Source organism: Balaenoptera acutorostrata, chromosome 15 (genome assembly GCF_949987535.1).
Source record: "Balaenoptera acutorostrata chromosome 15, mBalAcu1.1, whole genome shotgun sequence".
In the NCBI taxonomy this organism is placed as follows: domain Eukaryota; kingdom Metazoa; phylum Chordata; class Mammalia; order Artiodactyla; family Balaenopteridae; genus Balaenoptera; species Balaenoptera acutorostrata.
The window spans coordinates 9366909-9387230 of record NC_080078.1 but is presented as its reverse complement, the minus strand read 5'-3'; the positions used below and the strand labels follow the sequence as shown (position 1 = coordinate 9387230).

General features: G+C 50.0%; 2 protein-coding genes across 3 annotated transcripts in view; both read left to right on the top strand.

The window, feature by feature from the left end:
• The first annotated feature begins 415 nt into the window (after positions 1-415).
• Positions 416-8593, top strand: TRIM50 (tripartite motif containing 50). 2 transcript variants are annotated; one of them, XM_057529812.1, is made up of 6 exons: positions 416-814; positions 4120-4215; positions 5153-5383; positions 5508-5527; positions 6606-6730; positions 8004-8593. In XM_057529812.1, exons 1-6 carry the CDS (start codon positions 416-418, stop codon positions 8591-8593), a joined length of 1461 nt encoding a protein of 486 aa, XP_057385795.1. The 2 variants fall into 2 exon arrangements, with proteins under 2 accessions (XP_057385795.1, XP_057385794.1); XM_057529811.1 differs by having other exon boundaries at positions 5505-5527.
• Positions 8594-14360: 5767 nt separating this feature from the next.
• NSUN5 (NOP2/Sun RNA methyltransferase 5) overlaps positions 14361-20322 on the top strand; it is a 38959-nt gene continuing 32997 nt past the window's right edge. Inside the window, exons 1-4 of the mRNA XM_007186556.3 lie at positions 14361-14510; positions 14615-14737; positions 15248-15422; positions 15519-15627. Coding sequence (XP_007186618.2) covers positions 14418-14510; positions 14615-14737; positions 15248-15422; positions 15519-15627 — 500 coding nt within the window. The 5' untranslated portion in view covers positions 14361-14417. The remainder of the gene's footprint in view (positions 14511-14614; positions 14738-15247; positions 15423-15518; positions 15628-20322) is intronic.

The window sequence follows — 20322 nt, the reverse complement described above, 5'->3', positions numbered from 1 at the left end:
AATTCTATTGTAACTCTGCTTCCAACAGCTGCTCGCCAGTTTGAGAACTGATCTAGAAGGTGGGAAAGACCTTGGCTTGTTTTTGCTCTCCAGTTGTAGGTCAGGACACCTGCTGGGCTGGAGCTTGCATTATTAGTGTCACTCCAAATGACCCTGCAGATGGCCTCTTTCATGTTTACCTCCAAATCCGAGTTAAAAATGTAGAATCCTGGACCTCCAAGTGACCACACTTTTCATTTAAGCCCTTTGTTTTAAAGATGGGAAAACAGACCCAAAGTCATAGCGGGTCAGGACTGGAATCGAAGACCGGCGTCCTTAAGAGCCTCTCCTTTCAGGGCCCTTGAGGGCTGGGGGCCAAAGGAGTGGAGGGAGCAAGCTCCAGGGAGGCCGCCCTGGGCTCCAGCAGGCTCCGTGGATGGCGTGGCAAGTAAGCGTGCCCGAGCTGGAGGACCGCCTGCAGTGCCCCATCTGTCTGGAGGTCTTCAAGGAGCCCCTGATGCTGCAGTGCGGCCACTCCTACTGCAAGGGCTGCCTGCTGTCCCTGTCCCGTCACCCGGACTCGGAGCTGCGCTGCCCCGTGTGCCGGCAGGAGGTGGACTGCAGCAGCTCCCCGCCTAACGTCTCCCTGGCGAAGGTGATCGAAGCCCTGCAGCTCCCCGGGGACCCTGAGCCCCAGGTCTGTGCGCACCACCGGAACCCTCTCAGCCTCTTCTGTGAGAAGGACCAGGAGCTCATCTGCGGCCTCTGCGGCCTGCTGGGTTCCCACCAGCACCACCGGGTCACGCCTGTCTCTACCGTCTACAGCCGCATGAAGGTGGGCAGGGAGGCTGCTGGGGGGTGGGGAGCCGGGCCGCCCCTGGGGACACAGAGCCGGGTCCTGAGCCCTTGGGGCCCTCGCCCGGCACAGAGGGGTCCAGGGCCAGCCTTGTTCTGGAGCAGAACTTGCGGAGCGTTTGCTCATCCACCGATCACCTTTTGAGCAGCGGCTCCAGTCTCCAGGTGCTGGGGACTAGGTGATCCATGGGATGGAGAGCCCCCTGCGTCACGTGCTAGCCCCCTCCCCTGCTTTAGTCTTGTCTGTAGCCCTCATTAGATTCTTGAGCGCTCAGGGGACTGCACTCTCAGGCAGGTGAAGACAGGGACTTTGTTTCATTCCCTGGGATATTTCTTTGCCTAGGACTGTGCCAGCCAGGTAGTAAATGCCCAAAATGTATTTGTGGAATCAATGGATTCCTGCCCTGATGGACTGTTGCCTCAGAACTAGCAGATCATTATTTACGATGAATAATAATAATAATGATACCATCTTAGGTTAGTCTGTTGATCTAAGGTTTATGAAGAGTGGGGTTATTGTCATACTTGCAAATGAGGAAACAGGCTCCGAGAAGGTAAGGGTCTTAGTCAAGGTCATACAGTTTGTCAGTGGTAGAGCTAGGACTCACACCAAGGCCAGTTCTCATTCCCCTGGCACCAGATCAAGGAAGGACAGGAAGGGCTTTTGGAAGTAACTTGTAATAGGGTACCTGGCCCGGTGTTTGGGTGGGTGGGGGGATGGGGGCAGTAAGGATGAGGAATGAGGAAATTCAGGGGAGGGGGCAGGACGAGGGAGAAGCATCGAGATCCGTAGACAGAGGGGCCACTGGAAGCTGTTCCAGGGCTGTCCTGGCTGAGTGCTCTGGGCAGCATTTCTTTGCTCCTTCAACCCTGGGAGAGAAGTAGGAAAGGTGCACAGGGCCAGCCAGGTTGTCCACCAGCTTCCCCTACCCACAGACATTTCCTGGGCATCTAGTATGTGCTAGGTGCTACACTGGTGCCCATGGTACAGCAGTGGGCGAGAAGTTCACCCTGCACCAGAGCTCACAGTCTGGGGGTCTGACAGAGTCCCGTGTGTCAGGTGCTGCTGTCAAGGTTAAGTACAGGCAATGGTGAGACCATCTGGAACATGGCTCCTGCGTGGTCTCAGGTGATCAGGGAAGACTTCTTGGAGGAAGTGGACTGGTAAGCCGAGACCTGAACCATAAGGAGGACTTGAAAGGAAAAGAAAGGCAGGAAAAGCATCCTAAGTATAAAAAGAGCACGTGCAAAAGACCAGGAGGCAAACAGCACGGCACATTTGAGGAATTATACGTTGTTCCAATAAGCATGAGGGAGAGTGAGGTGGGAGTGAGGTGAGGTAAGCATGGGTCAGGTCGTGAAAAGGCCTGTGTGACATGAGACGGGATTAGGGGTTTATTCAGAGAACCGGGGTGGGAAGGTTTTAAGCAGAGTCGTGATGTGGCTCGATCGCTCTGCCAGAGGATAGATTGGAGAGTGAGGCTGGGAATAAGAGATTGGGGAGTAATCTACATACAGGTGGTCACTGAAGCCACAGGTGTGGAGAAGACCAACCAGGAGAGTCTGCAGGAGTGATGGGGAAGATGATGCCCCCAGGAGCATCAGGACTTAAGATTTGGGTAGAGAGAGAACTCTGAAAAGGGGCCAGAAGGAATTCACTGAGGGAGCAGGAACGTTGGCTGAATGTAGCCTCCAGAAAATCAGAGGAACAGAGCATTTTGACAAGACGGAAATCACTTGTGTGAAATGTCTGCTGAGGATTGAAAAGAGCCTGTCTGGTTTAGCAGTAAGAATTGGTTATCTTGGCAAGAGTAGTTTTAGGGGAGTGTGAAAGGAGGAAGCCAAATTGCAGTGCAGTGAAATTGAGTCGAGTTTTATTAGCAGAGGGCTGCCTGGCGGAGGAGGAGACTCTTGGGAGCTCGTCATTTCTGGCTAGGAGCTGGGAGGGCTTGGGTCCTGGTTTTGGAATTGGGTTTTTGTGATCTCAAGACTCCTCCGTGTGCTGCAACTAAGTTACGTTCCATTATCAGATCTCTTTCATGCATTCCTGTTTTCTCCTGTTGATTGGGATCTTAAGATACTTTATTTATTTGCATAATTCTGTTTCCACTCACTGTGGCCCAGTTGATGAGAAAGAACTAATCCCATCTCTCTTTGCCTTGGGAGGGTTACCACTGGGATGCCCTTCTCAGGCTCCTATGAGATTGGATGCCTTGTTATGGAGAGCAAGGACTCTGTGTTCATTTATCTCCATGCTGGCTCTGTTTTTTTTTTTTTTTTAATTTTTTTATTATTTATTTATTTAATTTTTGGCTGTGTTGGGTCTTCGTTTCTGTGCGAGGGCTTCCTCTAGCTGCGGCAAGCGGGGGGGCCACTCTTCATCGTGGTGCGTGGGCCTCTCACTATCGCGGCCTCTCTTGTTGCGGAGCACAGGCTCCAGATGCGCAGGCTCAGTAGTTGTGGCTCACGGGCCTACTTGCTCCGCGGCATGTGGGATCTTCCCAGACCAGGGCTCGAACCCGTATACACTGCATTGGCAGGCAGATTCTCAACCACTGCGCCACCAGGGAAGCCCGCTGGCTCTGTTTTTTTCTCAGCTCCCTTCCGGAAGGGCTCTTGCAGCTGACTTCTGCTTGGGCACTGTCTAAGCCAAAGATTCTGCACACTCCATGGGCACAAACCAGCAGGGCCCCATTAGGTTGTGCAGCCAGATGGTGCTCTAGGTGGTTCTGGTTGGATCCCTAAGGTTAAGTCAGATATGGGGCCAGGGCAACCTAGGAGAAGTTTACTTCAGCCTGGGAGGCCCTGAATCCAGGCTGGGCTCAAGCCTGCTGGCGATGGATTCAGGTCTTTATAGGGAGTGGGGGGTCACCAGGTGACCCCTCCCTGGGCCATTGCATGCACCATTGGCTTCACTTGGGGCCAGCCTTTTTGTGATGACTCTTGATGAAATGCCCACTAATTCCGGACCTGCTGGTGACCAGCAAGTTTACCAGGTGGGTTCCCTACGGGCAGCATTCCATGCAGGGAGCGTTGACTTCAGATTGGCAGTTGCCCCACTTGGATGTTGTGTGGTGACTTCTGGTGGCTGTAACAACGTGTAGCCTCTCTGTCCACGGCATAGAGAGTGATGACGTGGAGATCTCTTCTGTCCAGGCAGTCCGTGCTGTCAGTGTGGAACATTCTTGAATAGCCTTTCCTATTTTGTGCTTGTGGCCGTCGGGCTGCCCCCGGGAGCTGGGGCGGGTGAAGGGGTCGGCGGCTTACGGGGCCTGTTGCCTCCAGGAGGAGCTAGCAGCCCTCATCTCCGACCTGAAGCAGGAGCAGAGGACGGTGGAGGAGCAAATTGCCAGACTGGTGAACAACAGGACCCGGATTGTCGTGAGCGCCCCGCCCCTCTGTGCCCTCCCCTGGGACCAGCCGCCCACCTCCCCTTTCCTGCAGAGCCCAGCTCTAATCTGTCCTTTACAGGAATCCATGCCTTCCATATACAGCCAGAATTCAAAGCATTCCAGGGTGGGGTGGGGGAAGCGCAAAGGCTCTCAGAGGAATTCACACAGCTGTCAGGACTGTCGCCAAGTTGGCTGGTGTCCTCCACGTCCTTGAGGCTGAGATAACCTAGAACCCAAGTCCCGGAGGTAAACAGCTTAACACGTGGGCATGACCGCCCGCCCTCTGCCACCTGTGTCTGCTTGACATTGACAGCCTGGGCAATGCCCTGCTAGTACCTTAGAGCGCAGGCACGGGAAGGCTTGAAGCCCTTGGTGGCGGTCTGCTTTTCCTAAACGAGGGGCACTTGGGTCTGGGAGTCTGGGGAGCCTGGGCCCTGCAGGCAGTCATGAAACGAGCAGGAGAGCAGCATCCGTTGAAAGTCAACTCAATTAATCTTCCTCATCCTAGAGAGGGAGCCCGCTTTACTCCGTCTGATGGAGGCAGAACTCAGGGTCACATGGGGAACCCTTGTTATCTCACTCCAAAGTCTGCTCTGCAGGGCCTTTCAGACTTTTTTTCAGTTGTGGAACCCCGTGATGAAGCAAAATCTTATGTTCACACTTGTTAGCAAAGATGGGCAAAAGCAGAGCCACTGTGTTGGAACTGGGAGCTGGGGGCCCAGCCTCTGCCCTGCCACTGTCGTCCTCCCCCTGGGGCCACCTCCGGGATCCCCAGGCACAGTGTGAACACCTGGCAGGAGTCAGCCCTGGGACTTGGGTACCAGGACCAGCCCGGTCAGAAGGCCCAGGAAGGCCTGAGCTGCCAGGCTCTGGGGACGCCGAGGTCAGCCATGGCTCCTGCCTTGACCGGCCCCTCCCTGTCCCAGAATGAGTCTGATGTCTTCAGCTGGGTGATCCGCAGTGAGTTCCAGGAGCTGCACCATCTGGTGGATGAGGAGAAGGCCCGCTGCCTGGAGGGGGTGGAGGGTCACACCCGTGGCCTCGTGGCCTCCCTGGACATGCAGCTGGAGCAGGCCCGGGGCGCTCGGGAGCGGCTAGTGCAGGCCGTGGGTGTGTTGGAGCAGTTTGGCAACGAGGGTCACCATGAGTTCATCCGGGTGAGTGGACAAGGGAGTGTCCCCTGTGCCAAGGCCACCGGGGCTCCAAGAGCCTCCCCCTTCCTGTCGGCTTCCGCCTAGCCTCGTCCATGCTCTAACCCTCCTCCCTCTTGTCTTCCAGAAGTACCATGCCATGGCCTCCAGGTAATAACCTCAGAGGGCACTCTCAGCGAGGGCCTGGTGGCTGTGGGCTCGGGCGTCTCATCTCCACTAGATCCTCCCTTCAGTTTTACTGGTGCTAGGAGCAGCTGCCCACATCTGGCTCTGTACTGAGCCCAGGGAAAGTGACAGCCTTGCCTTTAGGGGTCTCCAAGCCTTGTGGGAGGCGGCGGTGAAGTATGGTTACATCACTGTGGGCACCTAGAACAGTAGAAGTTCACACAAGCTAAAGAATTAATGCAGAGGAGGAGGTGACTGGAGGGAGATCGGCAAAGACAGCGCACAGGTGGGATGGCTGAGAAGGGCAGAGGGCAGGCGTTTGCCAGGCACGCTGACTCACTTGAAAGGGTAAAGTGTGTGCAGGTTTGGAGTATTGTGAGAATTTCAATATCCTGGGTGTAAAGGACAACGCAGAGCAGAACAGGAGATGAGGTGGGTGATGGTGGGTAAGGAAACATGCACCATGGCTTGTAGGAAGGGGTTGGATCCATGTTCCAAACCCAACAAACGAATCACCTGTGCAGTTCCTGAGCCTTCCTCAGCCACGTTTATGAGGGTCTCCTTGTTTTCTCCAATTTCCCTTAGTCTTAAGGACAATTTGGTTAGGAGCATTGGCTTAAATGAATGGACAGAGGATCTGATTGGCTGTGTTTGGTTTCCACTCCAGCTGGAGCTGGGGGCCAGGGTCACCCGATACAGAGAAGTGGTCCTCAAACAGTGCACCAGAACCACCTGGAGGGCTCAATTAAAACAGAGGTCACTGGGCCCCAGTAATGAGTTCTGATTCAGCAGGCCTGGGGTGGGACCCAAGAAAATTTGCATTTCTAACAAGCCCCCAGGTCCTGCTGCTGCCCCCAGACCTGCACTTTGAGAGCTACTGATGTAGAGTGTTTCCCCTTCCAGGAAGGAGGCAGGTCCTGGTGGGGGGGGGGGCGGGTACATGGTGGGCATCTTCAGTGCACGGTCTTCTGAGCTGTGGCTTGGCTGGTTGGACCTGCGTTTGGGTGAAGGGCTGGGGTGCACGGTAAGCAGCTCCGCCATCACTGTGGACCTTTGCCCCCAGTGCAGAGCTCCAGCAGGCCCGGCCCCTGGAAGGCGCGTTCAGCCCCATCTCCTTCAAGCCAGGCCTGCACCAGGCTGACATCAAGCTGACTGCGTGGAAAAGGCTCTTCCGAAAGGTTCTGCCAGGTGAGACCCCACCCACCCATCCTCCTTCCAGTGTACGGGGTGCAGAGAACTGGAGGGGGTGCTGGCACAGCTAACGGTGGTGGGCTTCCGCCAGCAGGGGGAGCTCAAGCCCAGTTCCATCTCTTACTAGTGACTGGGAGAGTGGTGTAATTTTTTTTTTTTTTAAGGATATTATCTATCTATCTATTTATTTATTTATTTTTGGCTGTGTTGGGTCTTCGTTTCTGTGCGAGGGCTTTCTCTAGTTGCAGCGAGCGGGGGCCACTCTTCATCGCGGTGCACAGGCCTCTCACTGTCACGGCCTCTCTTGTTGCGGAGCACAGGCTCCAGACACGCAGGCTCAGTAGTTGTGGCTCATGGGCCTAGTTGCTCCGCGGCATGTGGGATCTTCCCAGACCAGGGCTCGAACCCGTGTCCCCTGCATTAGCAGGCAGATTCTCAACCACTGCGCCACCAGGGAAGCCCAGTGGTGTAATTTTTGTGCCTCAGTTTCCTCATCTGTAAAGAGCCCACCTTGCTGGGCTGCGTAGTTTCTAAGTAGACGTGTGTGTGTGTGTGTGTGTGTGTGTGTGTGTGTGTGTCTGTGTCTGTGTGTGTGTAGTTTAGTTCTTAATAAATGGCAGCGGCTGCTCTGCCAAAAAATAACTCGGACCTTTAATTAACTCCTTCATTACTAGCACATAAGGAAGATCAATCAATAGACTGATTTCATCCAACAAAGGCACAAACAGGGTTGATATAAGAACAAAAGGGGGAAAAGGGAGGACAAAAACTGCAGATAATCTCTGAACCATGAATGTTGTTTGCACGTTTTAGGTGTAAACTGATTAGTTGGCAGCGAGCAAAGAGGTCAGTTGGGATAGTTTGTCCTTGACTGGGCTGCTAGGGTATCCAAGAAAGCCACTGCCGTTGTTAGAGTCTCCAGAAAACCTGGGGAGTGAAGCTGAGGCGCCCACGTGACAGGCCGTCTCCCAGATCCTTCCATCGGCACCTCCGCCTTAGGCAGGCCGCCTGCACCGTTTCCCTTGCCAGAATGCCTGGGCTTGCAGCAGCCCATTCTCCACCCTTCAGACATCATTCACTCATTCGGCAAATGTCCTCAGGGTTGCCTGCTCCAGGCCCCCAGCCCCTTCTAGGCCCTGCGGATACAGGGAAGAGGCCGACTCAGTTCTTCTCCCGAGGAGCTCAGGGCCTGCCATCGGCCTCCCTCGGGGCAGGGCCTGCTGCTGCCTTCAGCGAGGCTTGAATACACATCTCCTCTGATCTCTCCCAGCCCCCGAGTCCCTCAAGCTGGATCCTGCCACGGCCCACCCCCTCCTGGAGCTCTCCAAGGGCAACACGGTGGTGCAGTGTGGGCTCCTGGCCCAGCGGCGCGCCAGCCAGCCCGAGCGCTTTGACTACAGCACTTGCGTCCTGGCCAGCAGGGGCTTCTCCTGCGGCCGCCACTACTGGGAGGTGGTGGTGGGCAGCAAGAGCGACTGGCGCCTGGGGGTCATCAAGGGCACAGCCAGTCGCAAGGGCAAGCTGAGCAAGTCCCCAGGGCATGGCGTGTGGCTCATCGGCCTGAAGGAGGGCCGGGTGTACGAGGCCTTCGGCTGCCCGCGGGCGCCCCTGCCCGTGGCCGGCCACCCTCACCGCATCGGTGTCTACCTGCACTACGAGCAGGGGGAGCTCACCTTCTTCGATGCCGACCGCCCCGACGACCTGCGGCCGCTCTACACGTTCCAGGCCGACTTCCAGGGCAAGCTCTACCCCATCCTGGACACGTGCTGGCACGAAAGGGGCAGCAACTCCCTGCCCCTGGTGCTGCCCCCGCCCAGCGGGCCCAGCCACCTCACCCCCCCGCAGCCCACCAAGCTGTAGCGCTGCTCGTGGGGCTGCCTTCCCAGCTGGGCACGGGGGCTCGAGGGGTCCCACCGGCCCTGGTGAGCAGAGGTTATGTAGTCGTTCGGGGAGGCCTTCCTGCCTGGGTGTCCCTAGAAACGTTTAACGATAGGGAGAGAAGGACCACAGTCCCATCCCCAACAGTCAGGGGTGTGTTTATTACCCTCTTTCCAGGCTATTAACCTGCTTATTAACCAGCGGAGCCGGGCCTTGGGGCCCGCGGGTCAAGCTGGGCTTCCCTTGGTCCCTTCTAACTGCGATCTCTGCTTACTCTTCTCCCTGAGGGTGGAAACGCTCCCACATGTGACTTCCCCCCATCATTGTGAACTTTAAATAACTTTAAGGATAACAAAATTGACGTTATTTCTTCCTTTTCAAATGATTTGCAATTATCAACCGCTGTACCTACCCACTGCTTTATGCTCAGGCCTTTAAAAGCAGCTCCAGCCTCTGGTGGGGCCGCATCTTGCTTCCACCCCCTGCCCATCGGTCTCTGGTTAGTCACAGCAAACACTCCGTCATTGCTCTGTCCCCAGAGACTTCTCTCAACTTCCCTCTCTGCTAGAGAAGATGGAAATGACACTCCTGCAGAGCAGAAGCAAGTAGGGGCCAGATGGGTGTTTGGCCCATCCCTGAAAGCTGCCGGGCACATGCGAGTGGGTCCGGAGCCCAGGTCTGTGCATGCTGAGCCTGCCCTGTGGTCACCCCAGACCGAGGCTGGGACAGCTGAATTCCTTCCCAAGAACGTGAAAATTGGAAGAGAGAGAGAGAGTGGCTGGGGCTGAGTCATCTGAGGTCTGGTGCTTTAGAGAGAAGCGCCCCAGCCTTGCGCCCTGAGGTCTGTGGACCCGCCCAAGAGCCTTCCTTGGGGCACAGCCCTGCCCTGTCACCCTGGCATGAATCCACATCGGCCACACAGACAAAGTCTCAACCCACAGCCTATCTGAATGATCCTCCAGGAACAGGAGAGGAAGGAAGACTGTGAGGCGCTACCTCAAGGCCATCTTTACCGACCGCCTTATCCTCACGGGAGACTCAGGACATCACCTCCCTGGCTGTGAGGAGCTCTGAAGCTCTCTGCCCCACTTCCCTCCCAGTAGGGCTGCAGTCTATAAAAGAGCTTAGCTGCGTCTAGAACTGGCTCCTCGGCAACGGAATATCCCACAAGTCAAGTTGCAGCCATGAGCCCTTTGATTTCCACACCATCCTTTTTGGCGTGGGCAACAAGGCCCACTGGCAGCTTCCACCTTTGGCTAATCTTCCTCCTGCTGTCTATGTAAGTAATAAACTGAATCAAAAGCTGGTTGTTGTCTCTTGATCAGCTGAATCTGTCGGGCCTTGGCCTTGGTTGCTGCATGCTTGACACCTTCCAGACTTGGTTTTTGGTTTTGCAGCTCTTCCTTCAATTCCATGAATCTACCTCCACTCTCCACCCTTCTCCACCATGCTGTGTCCTGGGAGGCTGGCCCCGCTGGAATGCAAACCCCTCTGGCTTCCTGTTGGGTTCAGCTGAGGGGAGAGACTGGCAGGAGATCCCAGGGCAGGAGAGGGAGTTGGAGGTATTGATTTTGCTGGTTTTCTGCCTGCTGGGCTATGCGTGGGCAGCTTCCCTCTACTAAAGACTCCTGGCAGGCAGCCCTCTCCCTCTGCTACTCTTCCCTGGCTCCTGTCGGTGAACAGTGAGCACCGCAGCATCTTCCGTAGGTCCCCTGAACTCTGACTGTTCTTTTAGAAATAGTCCCTTCTTTAAACTCCCCTCCACTACTCCCTTATGTGCACCTTTCTGCCTCCAGCCAGACCCTGACAGACACAATGGCATACTTCTGCACCCATTTAATAAATCCCCTCTTTTGTTTGGCTAACCAGAGTTAGTGTTTGTGCTTGCACCCGAAAGATCTTAACTGATACACATCCAATATGCAGAAGGCAGAGGAAAGAGCAGTTAATTCTTCATGTGGAGTTGGCACTTAAGCTGAAAGAAGTGGAAGACAGGCAGAGGAGAAGAGCCTTCAGGGATCTAGGTCCAAAAGGGATGCTGCAGCTGGAGCTGGGCCTGGAGATGATGGTGGGGGCTGATCCGGGGTGGGGGGGCATCTATGCTACTTTAGTGTATGTTAACTTTGTCCTGTGATTAACGACAGTGTGGGAGTGGGCGAGTCTGCCCAGGGAGAGAAAATATCAGACTGACAGAAAGGAGGTCAGTGAATGGAACACCAGAACCTAGGGGAGCAGCTTAGACGGGGTTGCCAAGGAACCTTAGAAATGGGCAGAGAGATGGGAGGGTATGCTAGCAGGAGAGGTCATAGAAGCCAAAGCTTTCCAACAAAGAAGGTGTGTTCAACAGTGCCATGAAACCCCAGATTCAGCAGGAAAGGCCTAAGGAATATTTGGAGATTCTTGGTAGTTTGGGAGGGACCCATCTCAGTGCAGCTGGTGGAAAACAGACTGCAGGCAGTTAGATAATAGCATGTGATGAAGATGTAAAGGCAAGGATTGCTGATTCTCCATTTAAAAAGTTTGATAGTGGTACTTCCCTGGTGGCACAGTGGTTAAGAATCCACCTGCCATTGCAGGGGACACGGGTTTGATCCCTCGTCCAGGAAGATCCCACATGCTGTGGAACAACTAAGCCCGTGCACCACAACTACTGAGCCTATGCTCTAGAGCCCGCGAGCCACAACTGCTGAGCCCACGTGCCACAACTGCAGAAGCCCACGCACCTAGAGCCTGTGCTCCGCAACAAGAGAAGCCACCATAATGAGAAGAACATGCATCACAACAAAGAGTAGTCCCCGCTCGCCACAACTAGAGAAAGCCCACACGCAGCAATGAAGACCCAACACAGCCAAAAATAAATTAAAAAAAAAAGTTTGATAGTGAAGGGAAAAAGTAAACTGGGTCAAGAGTTTGGGAGAAGGTGGGATTAAGAGAAGGCATTTTTAGGACAGAGTCAGTGCCGTCCAGCAGAAGTATATGAGCCACATATGTAGGTTTATGTTTTCTAATGGTCACATTTTAAAAATTAAAAGACTCAGGGCTTCCCTGGTGGCGTAGTGGTTAAGAATCCGCCTGCCAGTGCAGGGGACGTGGGTTTGAGCCCTGGTCCAGGAAGATTCCACATGTTGCGGAGCAACTAAGCCCGTGTACCACAACTACTGAGCCTGCCTGTGCTCTAGAGCCTGTGAGCCATAACTACTGAGCCCATGTGCCACAACTACTGAAGCCTGTGCACCTAGAGCCCATGCTGTACAACAAGAGAAGCCACTGCAATGAGAAGCCCATGCACTGCAACAAAGAGCAGCCCCTGCTCGCCACAACTAGAAGAAAGCCCGCACACAGCGATGAAGACCCAACGCAGGCAAAAATAAACAAATAAAATAAGTAAAACATTAAAAAAAAAAATTAAAAGACCCAGGTCAGCTAGCACTCAGATCTTGATTTCTTAATACCATTCTACAATAAAAGGAATGAGAGCTCCTTGGAGAACTGGCTGATTCTGGGACTAGAACAGGAAATACACCAAATGAGCCTTTAGTATCTTGTAGTGCCAGAAGGCAAGGAAATGCTCAAAACCAGACAAACATGAAAAAAAAAAAAAGTACAGTAGTAGAGCCCTGTGAAAAGGATATAGGAGCCAACTGAAAGCACTTCCAGTGGCCAAAACAAGAATAATTTGAGGAACAAAATATTTTGGATTACAGTCCACAGTATAAAATAAATATCCCTGAATCCATACTGATATAAATAAATGATTGTTTAATTAAATGGGGGAGAAGAGATAAATCTGTGCAGAAGAATTCCCAGGAATTTACATAGCGACTCCACCCTCAAGGAGGGGGAGCATAATCCCCCTGCTCCTTAGATGTGGGCTACATATAGTGACTTCTTCCCAGAGAGGACAGAGGGTTACAGAGTAGCTTTACAGTGGAGAAACTGGACAAACACTCCCTCGGCCAGGTGATCAAGGTTAACATCAACAGTGATGTCACTTTGGTACTATGTGCCCTTGCTCTGATGTAATGAAAATGTCCCTTTACCTGTGGTCTTTCTCCCCAAAACTCATAACCCTAGTCTCATCATGAGAAAAACATCAGACAAGTTCCAAGTGAGGAACGTTCTACAAAATACTGACCAGGACTCCTTAAGGTAATCAAGGTAACCACAAACAAGGAAAGTCTGAGAAACTGTCACAGACAGAAGGAGCCTTGAGAGACATGACTAAATGTAAAGTGGTGTCCTGGATGAGATTCAGGGACAGAAAGGACATCAGGTAAAAACTAAGGAAATCTCAATAAACTGTGGACTTGTATCAATATTGATGTACCTGTTACCCACTCACCTGAAGCAGGGGGGATTGTTTTAGGATGGGTCAACTCTAGTACAGCTGGTTGTCCAGAACCACATCATTTGTGCTCTGTTCATCCATTCACTCCTTCATTCATTCAACAGATATTTATTAAGTCCATACTGTGAGAAAGACACTGGTCTTGGAGCTAAAGTTAGATGAGTGTCAAGACAGACAAGGATTTGCCCTCATGGAGCCAGATGGAGAGATAGAGAATAAATCATAACCACATATGGAATAGGTGCTATGAAGAAAACAGATGATGTAATTTGATGGGGGAGGAGGAGAGTTCCACTAAAAGATCACTTATGAACCAACCTAGAGTTACAGGAGTGCGTTAAACCTTTAAGTGACTCAATGATTTTATTGTAGACTAGAGTCAACCTTCTTGCAAAACGCTTGCTTATGTGCTATTAGTAATACAGAGAATATACAGGCTGGAATATTCTAGTTCATGGAGTCCTGTCTACTTGAATGCTTGAGATACAAGTGTACTGTTTTTTTGTTTTTTGGGTTTTTTTCTTCTCAATCAACCCATTATGTAACTAGTAACCACATGGGTGCTGTAGACCCAAATACCACACAACCCCTGTCCTCCCAGGGGTGAGGCTGGGGAAACGTTCCTATAGATGAATCCTCACAAGGATTGCATAAAAGGCTAGCCATTGGGAAATAAGGAGCCATTTCTCACATCACGTGCCAAACCTAATTCTAAATGGATTTAAGTGGGAAATGATGAAGCCAATGATTTCTATATTGTAGCAGTGTGAAGCAGTTTTCAAGCATGACACCAAAGGCAGAAACCATAAAGGTAAGTATCTTAAAAATGAGAACTCTATGTTGCCCAAAACAACTATAAACCACATTAAAAAGCAACAATAGGGACTTCCCTGGCGGTCCACTGGTTAGACTCTGTGCTTCCACTGCAGAGTGCACGGGTTCCATCCCTGGTTGGGGAACTAGGATCCCGCAGGCTGTGCGGCATGGCCAGAAAACAAAAAAAAGCAACAATAAATTGGACAAAATGGCAAAACCTAAGATAAGAGGTATATATTGTTAATACATAAAGAGCACCAAGGGAAAGATGGAAGAAGAATGAACAAAAAACATCGACATGTCACAACAGAAATACAAATGACCAATAATATTTGAAAATATTCAACCTCAATCCCAGAAATTAAAACATCAATAAAATCTCATTGTTTGCCTGTGAAATCGGCAAAGATTGAAAGAAAAAAGAGAAGAGCTACTGAGAAGTGGTGAACCGGGCTCCCAGCGTCGGCCTCCACTCCCTGCCAGGCACCTGGCACACGCCCTGGGGATACCTGGATGGGCACTGTGGCTCCCGGATCCGGAACCTTCGTGCCCTTTGACCCCGGAAGTCCGGGCGGGATGGGCGGCGCGGAGACGGGCGCGCTTTGCGACAGAGCCGTAAAGGGGCACGCGTGGGTGCGGAGTATGGCGCTGTACGCGGCGGCGGCGGCCGTACTGGCCGGCGTGGAGAGTCGCCAGGGCTCCCTCAAGGGGCTGGTGTACGGCAGCAGCTTCCAGGTAGCGGGGTACGGGGTTCGGAGTTCGGACCCGGGAGGGGAGCCTGGCGGGGGCCTCCCCCGGCCCGGCCCCCGCCTCATCTGGGTTCTCTCGGCCGCGCGCAGAACGTGAAACAGCTGTACGCGCTGGTGTGCGAGACGCAGCGCTACTCCGCCGTGCTGGACGCCGTGATCGCCAGCGCCGGCCTCCTCCGCGCCGAGAAGAAGCTGCGGCCGCACCTGGCCAAGGTGACGGGTGGGGTGGGGTGGGGTGGGGCGGGGCAGGCGGGGTGAGCCCCTCCTAACCCGGTCCCAGCTCCGCCACCGTGCGCGGTGTGACTCTGTCAAGTCGCTCCTCTGAAATGAGGAGGCGCAGCCGCTCGCTGGGTCATGAATTCAGGTGAGATGAACATGCTTTGCTTTCGAGCCTTGTGTGAAAGATGAAGAACGGAAGTGCAAAGTAGCGGCGGTAGGGACTCTCTAGGTAAAACAAAACGGTGATGTTGACCAGGGAGGAGGGTTGGGATCCAGAGCTTTCCTGGTGAGAAGCCATGGGGAAAGGGTTCAGGACTGGGAAGCAAAGCACCAGGTTCAAATCATGTATCTGCCATTAATTTCTTGTGTGACCTTGAATAAGATATCTCACTTTTACCTGTTACCGTCTTGACAGGTGGTCTGTTTAGCTCTTCCAGTTCCAACACTGTGGCGTTCCAAGATATTCATGCTCAAGGTTTTCTGTCTTCCTCTCCCCATCCCCAGGTGCTAGTATATGAGTTATTGATGGGAAGAGGCATTAAAGGGCGCGGGGGCCGATGGAAGCCTCTGCTGGACCGGCACCAGGCAAGGCTGAAGGCCGAGTTGGCCCGGCTCAAGGTTCGCCGAGGTGTGAGCCAGAATGAGGACCTGTTGGAAGGGGGATCCAAACCTGGCCCAGGTGAGCTGGAAGGAGTTGTGGAGGTGGAGATAGCCATCGGGCCCTCAGGACAGGGCCATCCATGTTCCTGCCCACTCACTGCTGATGGTTTCCTAGCCTCCCAGGTGCCTCGATTTGTGCGAGTGAACACTCTGAAGACCTGCTCGGAGGATGCAGTTGATTATTTTAAGAGACAAGGTTTCTCCTACCAGGGTCGGGCTTCCAGGTGAGTTTAGAACGGTGACTGGCTGCCCTCATCTAGGAAGGAGCCTGGGGAAAGGGGTCGGTGGGGAGAGAGTCAGGGTGGTTGTGACTGCGCCCAGGTTTTCTTCCTACTTTTCCAGCAGTTTCTCCATTTCCTTTCAAGGCCTGTCTTCCTTCACCCTTTAAACAGTGGTTCTCTTGGGAGCCCTGTTTTACTGATACATTTTTCTAAATGTATCCCTCAATTTCTTCTCTGGCTCTGACTCCTACTTCTCACCTGTTCATTCTATCTCCCAGTCCAGATTTCTCTCCTATTTTTCTCCTCTCAGGTTCATGTTACTGCTTCACAGACACCACAGTCGCAGCACGTGTCAAACCAAATTCATCTTTCTTTTGAACTCTGCACTGTTTTTTTTTTTTAACGTTAAGTTATTCATTCAAAATTTAAGATTTAAGAGAAATGCTGCCAAAACAGTGTGCTTAAATGCATTATTGGGTTATTTTGCAGCATCCTTTTTTAAAATTGACATATAACACGTTATTAGTTTCAGGTGTACAATGTGATGACTTGATATTTGCACGTATTGCGTAATGGTCACTAGAATAAGCTGAGTTAGCATCCGTCACCATACATAGTTGTGAATTTTTTTTCCTTTGGATGAGCACTTTCAATATTTATTCTCTTAGCAGCTTTTAAATATTATTAACCGTAGTCACCATGCTGCACATTACATTCCCGGTACGTATTTTATAACTGGAAATTTGTACCCTGTGACACCTTCACCCATTTCGCTCACCTGTACCCCACCCCCTGTCTCTGGTGACCACAAGTCTGTTCTCTGTATTTATGAGCTTGGTTTTTTGTTTTTGTTTTAGATTCCACATAAAAGTGAGATCATACAATGTATGTCTCTCTGTGTGTGACTTACTTCATTTAGCATAATGCCGTCAGGGTCCATCCATGTTGTCGCAAATGGCAAGATTTTATTCTTTTCAATGGATAAATAATATTCTGTTGTGTATATGTATCAATTTCTTTATCCACTTCTTCCATTGATGGACACTTATGTTGTTTCCATGACTTGGCTGTTGTAAAAAATGCTGCAGTGAACGTGGGGATGCATGTATCTCTTTGAGTGTTTTTGTGTTCTTTGGATAAACACCCAGAAGTAGAATTGATGGATTGTATGCTAGTTCTATTTTTAATTTTTAAGGCACCTCCATACTGTTTTCCATAGTGGCTGCACGAATTTATGTTCTAACCAACAGTGCACAAGTGTTCCCTTTTCTCTACATCTTTGTCAACACTTGTTATTTGTTATCTTTTTGAGAATAGCCATTCTAACAGGTGTGAAGTGATATTTTGGGTTTTTTTTTTTTGGTTGTTGTTATTTTTATACAGCAGGTTCTTATTAGTTATCTGTTTTATACATACTAGTGTATATCTGTCAATCCCAAGCTCCCAATTCATCACACCACCACCCCCTCCCCCACGCCACTTTCCCCCCTTGATGTCCATACGTTTGTTCTCTACATCTGTGTCTCAATTTCTGCCCTGCAAACTGGTTCATCTGTACCATTTTTCTAGGTTCCACATATATGTGTTAATATACGATATTTGTTTTTCTTTTTCTGACTTACTTTACTCTGTATGACAGTCTCTAGATCCATCCACGTCTCTACAAATGACCCAATTTCGTTCCTTTTTATGGCTGAGTAATATTCCATTGTATACATGTACTACACCTTTTTTATCCATTCGTCTGTCGATGGGCATTTAGGTTGCTTCCATGACCTGGCTATTGTAAATAGTGCTGCAATGAACATTCAGGTGCATATGTCTTTTTTTTTTTATTTTTTTATTTTTATTTTTTTTTTTTATTTTTTTTTTTATAAATTTATTTATTTTATTTATATATTTTTGGCTGTATTGGGTCTCCGTTGCTGTGCGCGGGCTTTTTCTAGTTGTGGCGAGAGGGGGCTTCTCTTCGTTGCGGTGCGCGGGCTTCTCATTGCGGTGGCTTCTCTCGTTGTGGAGCACGGGCTCTAGGCACACGAGCTTCAGTAGTTGTGGCACGCGGGCTCAGTAGTTGTGGCTCGTGGGCTCTAGAGCGCAGTCTCAGGAGTTGTGGCGCACGGGCTTAGTTGCTCCGCGGCATGTGGGATCTTCCCGGACCAGGGCTTGAACCCGTGTCCCCTGCATTGGCAGGCGGATTCTTAACCACTGCGCCACCAGGGAAGCCCGCATATGTCTTTTTGAATTATGGTTTTCTCTGTGTATATGCCCAGTAGTGGGATTGCTGGATCATATGGTAATTCTACTTTTAGTTTTTTAAGGAACCTCCATACTGTTCTCCATAGTGGCCGTATCAATTTACATTCCCAACAGCATTGCAAGAGAGTTCCCTTTTCTCCACACCCTCTCCAGCATTTGTTGTTTGTAGATTTTCTGATGATGCCCATTCTAACTGGTGTGAGATGATACCTCATTGTAGTTTTGATTTGCATTTCTCTAATAATTAGTGATGTTGAGCAGCTTTTCATGTGCTTCTTGGCCATCTGTATGTCTTCTTTGGAGAAATGTCTATTTAGGTCTTCTGCCCATTTTTGGATTGGGTTGTTTGTTTCTTTAATATTGAGCTGCATGAGCTGTTTATATATTTTGGAGATTAATCTTTTGTCTGTTGATTCGTTTGCAAATATTTTCTCCCATTCTGAGGGTTGTCTGTTTGTCTTGTTTATGGTTTCCTTTGCTGTGCAAAAGCTTTTTAAGTTTCATTAGGTCCCATTTGTTTATTTTGTTTTTATTTCCATTACTCTAGGAGGTGGATCAAAAAAGATCTTGCTGTGATTTATGTCAAAGAGTGTTCTTCCTATGTTTTCCTCTAAGAGTTTTATAGTGTCTGGTCTTACATTTAGGTCTCGAATCCATTTTGAGTTTATTTTTGTGTATGGTGTAAGGTTAGATTGTTTATTTGAGATTTGTCTTGTTTCGTGAGGTAAACTTGTATAGCTATAAACTTCCCTCTTAGAACTGGTTTTGCTGCATCCCATAGATTTTGGATTGTTGTGTTTTCATTGTCATTTGCCTCTAGGTATTTTTTGATTTCCTCTTTGGTTTCTTCAGTGATCTCTTGGTTATTTAGTAATGTATTGTTTAGCCTCCATGTGTTTGTGTTTTTTACGTTTTTTTCCCCTGTAATTCATTTCTCTTTTTTTTTAAAAAACGATGTTTTATTTATTTATTTATTTATTTATTTATTTATTTAATTTATGGCTGTGTTGGGTCTTCGTTTCTGTGCGAGGGCTTTCTCTAGTTGTGGCAAGTGGGGGCTGCTCCTCATCGCGGTGCGCGGGCCTCTCACTGTCGCGACCTCTCTTGTGGAGCACAGGCTCCAGACGCGCAGGCTCAGTAATTGTGGCTCACGGGCCCAGCTGCTCTGTGGCATGTGGGATCTCCCCAGACCAGGGCTCGAACCTGTGTCACCTGCATTGGCAGGCAGACTCTCAACCACTGTGCCACCAGGGAAGCCCTGTAATTCATTTCTAATCTCATAGCATTGTGGTCAGAAAAGATGCTTGATATGATTTCAGTTTTCTTAAATTTACTGTGGCTTGATCTGTGACCCAAGATGTGATCTATCCTGGAGAATGTTTCATGTGCACTTGAGAAGAAATTGTAATCTGCTGTTTTTGGATGGGATGTCCTATAAATATCAATTAAATCTATCTGGTCTGTTGTATCATTTAAAGCTTCTGTTTCCTTATTTATTTTCATTTTGGATGATCTGTCCATTGGTGTAAGTGAGGTGTTAAAGTCCCCCACTATTATTGTGTTACTGTCGACTTCCTCTTTTATAGCTGTTAGCAGTTGCCTTATGTATTGAGGTGCTTCTATGTTGGGTGCATATATATTTATAATTGTTATCTCTTCTTCTTGGATTGATCCCTTGATCATTATGTAGTGTCCTTCCTTGTCTCTTGTAACATTATTTATTTTAAAGTCTATTTTATCTGATATGAGTATTGCTACTCCAGCTTTCTTTTGATTTCCATTTGCATGGAATATCTTTTTCCATCCCCTCACTTTCAGTCTGTATGTGTCCCTAGGTCTGAAGTGGGTCTCTTGTAGACAGCATATATATGGGTCTTGTTTTTGTATCCATTCATCAAGCCTGTGTCTTTTGGTTGGAGCATTTAATCCATTCACGTTTAAGGTAATTATCGATATGTATGTTCCTATGACCATTTTCTTAATTGTTTTGGGTTTGTTTTTGTAGGTCCCTTTCTTCTCTTGTGTTTCCCACTTAGAGAAGTTCCTTTAGCATTTGTTGTAGAGCTGGTTTGGTGGTGCTGAATTCTCTTAGCTTTTGCTTGTCTGTAAAGCTTTTGATTTCTCCGTTGTCGAATCTGAATGAGATCCCTGCCGGGTAGAGTAATCTTGGTTGTAGGTTCTTCCCTTTCATCACTTTAAGTATATTATGCCACTCCCTTCTGGCTTGTAGAGTTTCTGCTGAGAAATCAGCTGTTAACCTTATGGGAGTTCCCTTGTATGTTATTTGTCATTTTTCCCTTGCTGCTTTCAGTAATTTTTCTTTGTCTTTAATTTTTGCCAGTTTGATTATTATATGTCTCAGCATGTTTCTCCTCGGGTTTAGCCTGTATGGGAGTCGCTGTGCTTCCTGGACTTGGGTGGCTATTTCCTTTCCCATGTTAG